Raw genomic sequence first — 12,439 nt, 5'->3', positions numbered from 1 at the left:
TTATTTTTTATGGCTTGTAACTTTTTTTTCTTTGGAGATAAAAGGTTATTTTTTCGACCATAGATCGAGATATTTCTGGAGTAAAAAATGTCACTTTTTCCAACGGTGTCAAAAAGAAAACTGTGGGACAATTCCATCACTTTTTATTGATAGATTTAATAAAGAAAGTATTGCCAAAATTTCAGCTAAGCCTAAAAAAGTTCGAGATAAAAATGCAAATTGCTCCCGTCATAATGAAGTTAGAGCATTGAAACAAATTGCTTAGAACGCGGAAAATTCTACCCTTTTTAACGATATGAAATATTAATATGTGCAAGTAATTTTTCACCCCTTTAATAGCCAATAGGCAATTTAAGTAAAATTTGAGCCTAAATTTGAATAAAAAAAGAACTATTTATCGGATTTTTTCGAATTATAGCCTATGTTACTCAGTAAGAAAGCACCTTTTATATAGTAAAGGAATTTTTCAAATAGATGCAGTGGTTCCGGAGATTACCTCGAACATATAAACACACAAAAATCTCACAGGGCGTGCGGGCCCACCCCCTGTTTGCACCGCTGCGGTGACTGTACCGCAAAACCGCGGCGAGGGGAGCGCATTGTAAACAAGAGGGGAGTACGATGTAAGACGCTAGTGAAAGATGGTTGAATTGTGAAGACGTGCCCTAGACACAAAAGTTTTACATTTGTTTTTTGTGTTTGAGATGTATTTATGTTTGTTTATGTATTGTTTTTTCTCATTAAATGTGCTTCGTCTGCTACTTTTTTTGTTTTAATTGGGATAAACTTACAGATATATATATATATATATGGAGAGAGAGGGGGGGGGGGGGCAGAGTGACTTGTAATAACTATGTGTTCTTTGTGACTCCCCTCTCCCCCCCCCCCCCCCATCTCAAAAAAAAACCCTAAATGTTGTAAGTCCCTAAAATTTTTCTTGGACTTCAACTTCTGCTACAAAAAAGAAATAAATTGTATTAAACTGATTCATAATTGGATGTGTATAAAATCTTGTGAATTAAAGATGTTAATAACAAAGTTTGATTCTATTCTAAGATTTTTTTTTATTTGAATAAAAATGTTTCGATTTTGTATAATTTTCCTGTCTGTGGTGGTAACTTTCAAAAAAAAATTTTTTTTTTTTTTTTTCCAGGTTTTACATGTACCAGAGAATTTAGTGGTTCTAAGCATTTATTTCAAGAAAGTTGCAGGAACCTGTTTGACAATAGTGTTTGGTGTTAATGAAAATTTAAATGTATGTAATTTTCATGTTATTTCTTAATACAGAAATGTGATTTAATGCTATTTTATGGCTCTTATTAATAAAAATCAATTGCTTGTTATCTTGTCTTTTAAAAAGTTAAAGGTTCAAATAAGAGAAGATTTTTTTTAATGTTTAGTATATCTTCAAGAAGAACCAAATTTCTTGTAGAAACTGAAATGACACTTCACTCTTGAGTAGCAGAAATGCAAGCCGGGGTTCTTGCCCCGGGTGGCAACTACAGGGGGGCGGCAAATTCGAGTGGTTTCCTGGTGAGTGTTAGAGAGTGGGATAAGTAAGCGCTTTTAGTGGGACAGAACTGGAACGTATGTACTAGCCACCTAAATAGTTTCGTCTCTAAGTTCCTATAGTAAATTAAATAATTTACTGAATATTGATTGCTTCCTTGTTAATCAACTACTGGCTGCTGGTGTAAGCGCCTTGTTACCACCAATGGAGCAATGGTGGTTTATTTCAGAGACGGCACATTTTACGATTAAATGCATGAATAAACTTTTTCTTCTTGTGATAAAACCATACAACAATAGTTTTTCCTTTACAAATGTTCTGACTCACCCTCTTCTTAGAGTCAGGGGGGGGGGGGATGAGTCTGTAAATTTTGCCGGATGCATTTACAAGCACCAGCGAGTAAACATATGGCTCTCTGTCATGGATGCAAAAAGGAGGGAAGCAGTCTCGTCCCCAAATTAAAAGGAGAAAAAAATACTGCTAACTTTGTTCTGTAGTATTTATTGTGCAACTATAAAATACGAGTATTTGGAGATTTTGGTGTAACATCTGACCTACACAGAGCAAAGCATTAAAATAGCAGAAGAATACTTAGTTTAGGTATTACAAAGAGGGTAATTTTGTAAATAGTATTTAGATTAACTTAGATTAGATGAATCAGGCTAAGAACATTGACATTGAGAATATCCTGCTTACTAGCATAAATGCTAAGGATCATGTATTGAGATCTTATTTTAACACAAATTTTATTGACAATTAGGCTGTTGGCTTAGAACCATATAACAGTGGTGCTACCAATAGGGGGGAAGGGGAGAGGCAAGGGGCCCGCCCCTACCCAGAAAGCCGAGTATATTAATTTTTCAAAAACATTCCATATTGTTAAATAGAACGCGCCTTGGGGAAAACAAATAATTTTAATAGGAAAAAATATAGAATGTTGGGGGGGGGGGAATCTAATGTCTTTAAAATGCAACACTTCGGAAGCCCCCTTCCAATAACTCATAAACTCTTGGCAGTTTGTGCCATCAAAAAACAGAATAACAATTTAATTATTCTACAACCTAACACTGCATGAAGTGGATTTTTTGGCCTTTTTTTTAAAGTTTGAATTATTATTTTTCTCAAGCATGAATTGTATTGTTATAATCAATAAATTGTTTCAAAGCATTGAACTAATTCTCTAAAAAAAATTCACTTAAAGATTTTATTTTACTTGGACTTGAGTTTTTGCTTCATATTTTCGTTTTTAGGAACCAGTTGCAGTAACTAGAGGAACGTTTTGCAACAAACCTTGGAGCTATTTTTTGAACCTCTTGGGTTGTTCAGATAATGAAATATGGGACTTTCATTTGGTAACATTTTTTGCACTTATACTTTTTATACTCGCATCTAATTTTGTTTCTTAAAATATTTTAAAATAATGCTGAAAGTTTTATTTTGTTGCTTCTTAAGTCATTGCAACATAAATTCATCAGGTGTTGACCAAGGACGGGTGCAAGGGAGAGGCATTAATGCCTTTTAAACTCCAAAAAATATATAAATTTGAAAAAGATTACTTATGATTAGGAGTGAAGTTTTATTTGAAAGGAGTTCAAGCCATGATGAGTTCAAGCACAAAAAATTTGTGTTATGTGGAATTTAAAGATGTATCTTTCATGAAAAAAATGATCCAAAAGACAGACTCCTTATAATGAATGTTGCAATATGATGTCACAAAAAATGAACAACCATTCTTTTGAATGGTGACTGGAATTTGGAGCATTGTACTGAAGCATTAATTCTATTCTTGCCACACTTCGCTCGTTTGTTCATTTTCACAGTAAGCAGTTTAGAATGTAACACTGAATGTACATTCCATTGCTAGGCACAACAATTGTATGATGTACACCAGTGCTTCTCAACCGGTGTGCCTCGGCACATTGGTGTGCTGCGGCAAGGTCCTTGGTATGCCGCAGTAATTTCGGAGTTGTAGAAAAAGGAAAAACAGAAATGTATTTTACCTGCTCACGAGATCATGTATGTAATGTTGCTAGTAATAATCAATTGCCAAATTACATTAAAAACTGCATACCAACGATGAAACATTTATTTTACCAGGTACGGGGAGTGATAAGTTCCGATGAAGTGGAAGTGGTCAGAGTGGCATTTCCAGACCATTTTATCAGGAGACAAATTAATGACATGCTGGGTGACATTAAAAAAACCCCAAGAAGTTCCATCTAGAACTATATGAGCCAACTTTCCAGTGTACCCATATTACTTTCTAGTACCTGATCAATATTTTCAAAATAGCTTTAAAAAAAACCGAACAAATAAAAAAGCAGCACCTTTTAAACAAAGCAACTAATACACTTTTTTAACATTAAAAAAAAATCTTTAACAGCTTTCAAAACGAAAAAATAATAATTAAAATTCATAAGCTCATTAAAATAAATACATCATATCAAAAAAGATAAAAATCGTTTCTTTTTTCACCTGTTGCCAAAAATAATTTTTTAAATGAATTAATGCACTTACCAAAATAAATAAAAACAATAAAATGTCAACTTAAAGAAATACTTTTCAGTGTCAAAAAAAAAAAAAAAAAGTCTCAAATATCTTAATGTAGAAACATAAGTGACTTAGAGTTTATTCGCCGAAAACTGAATACCTAAATTAAAACTTTAGCGTGAAAATAAAAACAAATCATATCAACAATAATTATTTCAGTTAACACCATAGCAGGGAGTCGGAGTCGAAGTCGATCTCATTTTGGGATAAAGGAGTCGGAGACGAATATCCAAGAATCGGAGTCAGTCATTTGTCCTCCGTGTATAAATTTTTGCCAAAGTTACGAAGTCAGAGTCAAAGTCAGGGAGTCGGAGTCCGATTACTTGTCAAGCACAGGAGTCGGATTCGGAGTCAGGTGACCCTAAATTCTCGGAGTCGAGTCTGGAGTTTGGCGTCAAGAGCTATTTCCAACAAATGAAATAAATCCGCCTTCGAGTACGGAATCTACATTGACTTTCAGTTTCCCCATAGGCGCTAATGTTAAGGGATTTGAACTGTTCAAAATTGAACGGAAAATTATTCAAATCAAAAAGATATTTTATATACAAGTTTTTCATCAAAAGCTTTTTTCTACAAAGTTTGTTTGAAGACAATTCGCCTCACAGTTCGGAATTGCCTTGAATTTCCCCGTAGGCGCTAATGTTAAGTTTTTTTGAACTGTTGAAAATTGAACAAAAAATAGTTCAAATCAAAAAGTGAAATATGGGAATGAGGTGTCCTCACCAAGATCTTTCGAACAAAAAAAGTTTGCTCGAATCGGACTTTTCTTTCAAAAGTTATTAGGGGGTAACAGATAGACAGACCGACAGACATTTTCCCCCATCTCAATACCCTACTTTCCAATTTTTAATTTTTTGATATTTATTTAATTATTTTATTTATTTTTGACCTTTTTTTTTGTTTTTTGCGATATTTTTAAGATGCATTAAGCCTTCTTTCATGCTTTTTTCTTCTTTTTCTGACTTTTACTGGGAAAGTAGGCTAAAAAATGGTTGATAAACTGCAAATAGCTGGATAATTTCAATTTCAAGTTGATAAAGCAACACACATAAAAGGTGCAATGCTTTTGCTAATAAGGATGGCATTCAAGAGCATTATACATTCTTCAACAAACTTTTTTAAAAATTCTGTGTTACAACTAAAAAAACCAACGGGATTCAGCTTTACAACTGCACAAGCGCATGCAGTGATGGAGCCAGCAAACTTCTGTGTGAAGAAACAGGGTGTGGGAATCTGCCCCCATCACCTCTTCAGAAAGTGCAGTAAAAATATGAGAATTAAGTGGTCTTAATTGTATGTAGTTAATGATTTTTACACTTGCAGTGATGGAGCACTTGCAATGATGGGGAAATATCAAAGATTGAGTGAGAAAAATCAAAATCCAAGGGTTCTAATCAGTTTCCTTCATCGTAAACCTCTTCTGGCAAACAATATGCCGAATGAGCTAAAGTCAGCCATGGTTGAAGCCGCAAAAATCGTCAACTACGTACAATTAAAACCACTCAATTCTCATATTTTCACTGTATTTTCTGAAGAGATGATGAGGGCAGAAGCCCCACACCCAGTTTCTTCACACGGAAGTTCGCTGGCTTTTGAGAAGCAAGGTCGAGGCAAGATTTTTAGAAATGAGGTACACATCTCAACAAAACAAAACATACCAGTTTGTTACAAAAAATATTAGTATTTGGGAAAACAAGTGTACATGAAGGAACTTTTTAAGAATCTTACTGAACAGAATTGACTAATTCAAGGACGCTGTGAGATTTTGTTCATGTGTATAGACAAGTTAAATGTGTGAAAATTAAAAATTCAGCTGTGGTGAGTGGAATTCGATTGTGGCTCACTGGATGTATTTAAATGGACCAGCTATACACATTCTGAAAGAAAAGCTGTTGAATGTGGTGGCAGAGAGTATGGCCATCATTGAGAACAAATTTTAAGCAATACCTCAAGCTGACTGGAATAGAACAATGACTATGTTCGTGATGCATTGACGCATCAGCAAGGAACTTTCTTTTTAGGAATGAGAAACATGTATAGACCTCAGAAGCGACTGATCCTGAAAACTGGGGCTCATCGAAGTGCCTTTGGACATATATTGGCTCTTCGTAAAAATTGTTCCTAAACATCTATGATCACACTATTAATGAGCTGTCACTGTTACCATTTTCTGAGCATATATTTTTGATGTGGGATTCTCTTAGCATTGACTTGAAACTTTTCAAGAACAATAAATGCGTTGATCTTCGAATTAAAAACTTCCTGCAGCTCTTCCCAACATAGAGTTGAATAAAACGTGCCACTGTCCCTCAAGGGAAGTAAAAGTGCCTGAGTCGTGTTAAATGAAAGTTCAGGACTTACTGATTGTATTAAGCTCCAAAATTCATGGTGAACTGCAATTGAATTTCAAAAGAAACAAGTATTTAGAATATCTGAAAGGTTAAATGTTAAATCTGTATAGAAACGCTGTTTTTTTTTTTCTTTTCCTTGCTTTGACCAGGGATGGTAAAAACATTGTTCATATTGAAATATAAAATTTGGTTCAGTGTGCCGCAAGGTTCAAGCCAACTAACCAACCGTAAGGTTAAAAAGGATGAGAAGCACTGATGTACACCAAAACTTGTGCAAAATACAATTAAAATGTAAAAATATTCTTGTCTAAATTTTTGAGGCATATTTCTGGGTTTCAATGTCGGAAATACACTTTAAAGGCATTAAAATACTTCTATAAGTGGATGCCAATATGTACCTAACATCAATTTCATTTTGATCTTTTATATTATCTTCTGACTTTTTTTTTTGTTTTTGTTTCTAATTTAAACAATATGCATTAAAACATTTATATAAAACAACAGAAAAGTTTGAGGTAGAAAAATTTGGCTTGATTAAAATGTTTTATCTTCATTGAATAAAACAGTATTTTATATTCAATAATTAAACATTAATTTTAAATTAGCATTATTGTTTATTTTCCTGATTTTGTTTAATTTATATGTATATTTTATTTCACTTTAACAGTATTGCTAGAAGGAAAAGCGCATGCTTGTTCAATTAAATTTAAGTGCATGTATTGTTTTCCACCTGTTGAAAATGGAAAGTTTAAGATGATTCTGTAAAAGTACTTTTATATTTCAACGCTTTTTTTTTTGAAATAATGTCTATTGTTCAATTGTTTTAGAAAGATTCAGAGAGAACTTTAATGAATGCAAAACTATTTCCCAGTGACTTTTCATTGCAAGAAACAATCCAGTTATTTAGTTGTGACGTAGAAGATCACATTGTTTTGGACAAACTTTTAAACAAGTAATCTATAGTAATTTTTATTTTTTGTTTTCTGTGGAAAAGTAATAATTATTTTTTATTGTTGTGTATCTACTTGACTTCCAATTAGTTTAAAACTGGGCAACAACTTCAACAAAATTCTTTCTTTCCTTTATGCTGTAATTTTTGCTTCTGTTTTAAAGTTTTTATAATGCATTAATTTACTTTCAATACTGTTTTGTCTTTTGAATGTGTTTGTTTTAATATATTATTATACTTCTCTTATAGAAGATATTAATATGTAAAGTACGGAATTATGATTTTCCCAAAATACTGAATATTTACTGCTTAATAGAGCCTTTAATGTTTCCATGGCAGTAACTATTGTCTTATAGTCTAAATGTGTAAGGGCAGGAAGGGGGATACATATGCATGATATTTAGTATTGCATTAACTAGTGGTTGGAAGTAGCGTGCTACAAGTAGCCACGCTACTGTAGTAGCTACATTTTCTAGTAGTTTATAGTGTAGCGCACTACTTTTCAAAGAAAGTAGAGTAGCGAGTAGCTCGATACAAAAAAAAGTAGTTTGCAGTGTTTTCTAAAAACTGCTTTTTAATAAAGTTTAAAAAAAAAAAAAGAAAAAAAAAACAAGGTTTCAAAAGAATTTGAGTGTTGCAGTCTTACGTGAGTAAAACAGGGCTCATATTTCATTCAGGTTCTATATTTCCTATATTTTCACATTTTGTTAGATATTCTCCTATATTTCCTATATTTTCTCACTAACTCCTATAGTTTTTTCATCAGATGTTAAATGCTACTCAAAAATGCAAAATTCTTTGATCAATTCTTCTTTCTTTCCTGCACTGTACACTCTTAGATCTTTTATTTTAGCGTATGTATAAAACTTCTGTTTAATTATTTTTGTGAAATATACGAAACATTGATGGTTTTACTTGCAACTTTCAACTTGCTTTCAATTTTTTTTTTATTTTAATGAGTTTACTTTGTAATTTTAATAGTTTAACATGTTAACTTTAAGTATACTGCTGTAAAGATTTTGAAAGCTTTTAATTTTCTTACATGTAGTTCAAATGACCGGTTGTAGCTCAAACGATTATTTTTGAAAATGCCTTGTACAGATTTTGGTACCAATTCAACTTTGAGTACTTCAAATGTTTCAAAGCTTGTAGCTCGCTGAATCTCCATGAAAAAAGTGTCATTTTATAGGATTTTTTCTGTTTTTTTTCAAATATGTACTTATTTTGTGTGTAGATTTTTCAAAAATTGGTCTTCATCTCAGAAAAGTGTTTATGACTCATTTTTTTCTATCTACTCGGTTATGGTTACAAATGGGAGAGAATAATGGATGGTTCTATGCTCCACTTGGGCTCTTCTAACACCCCCTTTCGTTTAGCAGATTAGGTCAAATTCACCCTTTATGCATGTGTCTATATATACACACATTAACTGTAAGTTATGGATAATGCCGTTACAGTGAGCGCCAGGTAATTGAATCAGGGTGTTTTAATGAATCAATTCCTCAAAAACTAAATGAAATCCAGTTTTAACGTTAAAAAATAGGAGAATATATGAATCAAACTTGTTGCTTAAATAAATCAAGCTTATGAGACTGACCTTTTCCCACAAACGTGATCCATTAGTGCAGTCTTTTTTTTTATTTGCCTTTGTTTAGTAAAATCAGGTTTTTTTCTGTAAATAATGAAACGAAGGGGAGGCAGAGTGTTGCACACTTTTTGTAATAATTTTCTCATGATACGTCCAACAAAACCAGTGAGACAAGAGAGACATGGAAGTCGACAGGACATTTCATTGTTACTGTTAGCATTGAAGCAATGAAGTACCAATACGAAGGATTATAGGTGATTTATGACATCAAAAAAAGAATGTCCAAATTAATTATTACCTAATTTTAGCAATCAATAAGAATGCATTTTTTAAAAGTATGTAAGTTAAAATTTGAATTTTGTAATTGCTTGTTCATACTGTTTTGTGATAAAATTCTTTAAATAATCTGAGAATCGATATTTTTAGTATGCGGTATACTTCTAATTAGAGACGTACCGAGTAGCACTTTGGCCGAGTACCGAGTACTCGGCCTTTCACTACTCGGCCGAGTACCGAGTTACCGAGTACTCGGCCTTTCACGACTCGGCTGAGTTACCAAGTACCAATTATGTTTTAAGAAGAACCACCGACACACATGTGATGAATTTTGAACTTATTGGAATAGTAGTATAGACCTCCTTGTCCATATAATAGTTTTTAAACCTAAATTCCTGGTGAAATTTAATTACACATTATATAAACAATTTTGTTTGTCAAAAATTTTACCAAAAAATGATTTTTAAAATTAAAAATAAATAAATAAAAGGTATGATTAATCAAGTTGGAATTAAAACAAATTACAGTAAAATCCCTCTAATGCGGACACTAACAGGACAATTTTTTTTGTTCCCAATAGAGAGGTGTCCGCAGGACAGGGGTTTAATAATGTTATTTGCATTGGAACTTGGGAATTAAAAATTGTCCGCATAAGAGGGGTGTCCGTTAGGAGGGGTTTCACTGTATACCAATCAATTATAGTTCTAGTCCGCCAAACATAAATATTTTTTTAAAGCAGATAAAACAAATGTGCAAGAACACTGCAGACACATGTTTCCGCCCCCCCCCCTTACAAGGAATGTCTTTTTCAGTGCCTAACATGTGAGCTAGAGAAGGTAAAGACATTCAACAACAAAATCCAACTTTTGTCGGATGCCTTTAAATCCACGAGCTCCCATTTTGTGCATAGAAAAAGGAATTCCTTGTAACTTCCAAAACACGTATCTGCAGTGTTCCTACACTGTGCTTTTAACATTGTTTTATTTCCTTTAATTTTTTAAGCAAAGGTATTTTTATACTTTTTATAACTAATTTTTGTTTGTAGCAAATATCCATTTTTAATATAAAAATTCCATATTTTCTATACTTGCCTTTTTTTGCATAATTTTTAATAAACAAGTTTAATAAACTTTGGGGACATTAAAAGAAAGATTTATACCATTGAAGCATTACAAACTTCATTATTCTCAAAATTTAAATTTGACTTATAAATTTTAATTGTAAATTATTGCAGAATATAATGCTTGCTCTTTTTTTAATATAAATTTTGGTATCTGTCTTGGACAATATTCAATTTTTTGCAACTACTCGGTATTGGCCGAGTATCTGATCAGAATTTGGCCGAGTACCGAGTACTCGGCAAATTGGCCAAGTATGCCGAGTACTGAGTAATTACCGAGTACTCGGTACGTGTCTACTTCTAATGATATCTCGTTTGATCAAAAATTTAATAAAGTTCTCTGATTGTATGTAGAATTCCATGTTTAAAAGAAAAAAAGAAACATGCTTACAGAATTTTTCCTTATTGAATCAAAATTGTCTTAAACAAACATGACTCATATAAGTGACTGGATACAAAAATTCATTTGCTCTCTCATCTGGGACTCTTCACATTGCTATGACATCATGCATAAGAGAATTGTATTGATACTGGTACTCTGATTTGTATTGTACGGTGCTCCAAACATACTAGATACTATACTTTTTCAAAATTTCTATATATTTTCTAGCAAACTCTTATATATTTTTCCTTTTAAACTCCTATATCGTTTGCAATCATACTCCTATATATTTTGCTATCAACTTCCTATATTTTTCCTTTTAAACTCCTATACATTTTTTCCCACTTGCTATGAGCCCTGTAAAACTTGCACCAATCAGATTCGTAAGACTCTGAAAGATACGAGTTAATCTCAAACATATTATTTTGACACCATACGTTCTATCTATCCAAGTTTGAAGTGTGTCAACGATTTTAATAATTAGTGCAATAAATTAATAATGGTTCCTAGGTAACTTTCAATTTAATTCAGTGATATTTTCAGGGGGGGAAAAATGGTTAGCAAAACTCACATTGCATGGCGGCATTGTTTCGGCAGAGATCGAAATTGCAGTGAAATTTCAAATTTCTTCAGCTCAGTTAAGACGGTCAAAGATATGTAATTGTTTTCAAAAAAAAAAAGAAAAAATCTAATTTTTAATAATTAATTGGTACATTTTATCACTTATGATTACTGAACTGAATCGATACTGACTGCAAAGAATAACTCAAACCGTATCGGTTGGAACACATGGTTGAACGAACATTATTCGAACAAATGAATTAGAACAAATCAATTGGAACACATTATTCGCTTTATTTTAATTATTCTTTTTTATCCAAAAATTTTACGAACAGCAGTTTTTCTTCTTTGTAGGCTCACTATACATATGGAGCTCACAATAATCATTAGGGCAGTTAAATGTCATGTGTATAGCATGTTCGGTGAAGCTATACAGGTCCTGTTCGCTTAATCGAACAAGCCGGTAATTAATACCAAAATGACCCCGTCCCAATGTGGTCCTATTAACCGGAAGCGACTGTATTGACTATCAAGAAAGGATTAAAAATTTGAAGGTAGCATTCCTTCAACTTTTTAAATCCTTTCGGGCAGCAAATATTCGTAAAAATTGTAAAAAAAAAATGTTGGGGATTAACAAATTGGCTCAGTAAAGGAAAGAAAGAATAAATAATTCTTAGTAACATTCCATGTTCAAATGAGCCAATTTATTAATCTAAACCCCTTTTCGATAGTTTCATTCAATCCCCAATCGGTGTGTATGTGTATGCTTTTCATTCATTTATTTTTTTTAAAGTAGCGAAGTAGCGTATACTTTTCAAAAGTAGTTTGTAGTTGCTACATTTTGAAAAAGTAGTTGTAGTTAACTACATTTGGAATAAAGTAGTTGTAGTTTGCTACAAAAGAAAAGTAGTTTTTCCAACCACTGGCATTAACTAGCTGTTTGCTTCCATATTAGTTGTTCTGGAGATTGTAGTTAAATGTTAGTTTTGAAATTGAAAAATTTGGCTAAGGTATCGTGACTTAATATATTTTTTTTTTATTTACATTTTTCTTTCAAATAGAAAGTATTTAACAGGTAGCTTTATTATTCCTTTGATGGTAGAGATTTGTTATCATTAATTTTATGTGTGATTTGTTGTTATTCATTTTCAC

General features: G+C 32.4%; 1 protein-coding gene across 1 annotated transcript in view; it reads left to right on the top strand.

Annotated features, from left to right (window-relative positions):
* The first annotated feature begins 2,794 nt into the window (after positions 1-2,794).
* LOC129220642 (L-fucose kinase-like) overlaps positions 2,795-12,439 on the top strand; it is a 46,545-nt gene continuing 36,900 nt past the window's right edge. The window contains exons 1-2 of the mRNA XM_054855071.1: positions 2,795-2,862; positions 7,239-7,363. Coding sequence (XP_054711046.1) covers positions 7,260-7,363 — 104 coding nt within the window. The 5' untranslated portion in view covers positions 2,795-2,862; positions 7,239-7,259. The remainder of the gene's footprint in view (positions 2,863-7,238; positions 7,364-12,439) is intronic.

The sequence above is a fragment of the Uloborus diversus genome, chromosome 4 (assembly GCF_026930045.1).
Source record: "Uloborus diversus isolate 005 chromosome 4, Udiv.v.3.1, whole genome shotgun sequence".
Taxonomy (NCBI): Eukaryota; Metazoa; Arthropoda; class Arachnida; order Araneae; family Uloboridae; genus Uloborus; species Uloborus diversus.
Note: the sequence above shows the minus strand (reverse complement) of the source record. Positions and strands in the feature narration are given on the sequence as shown.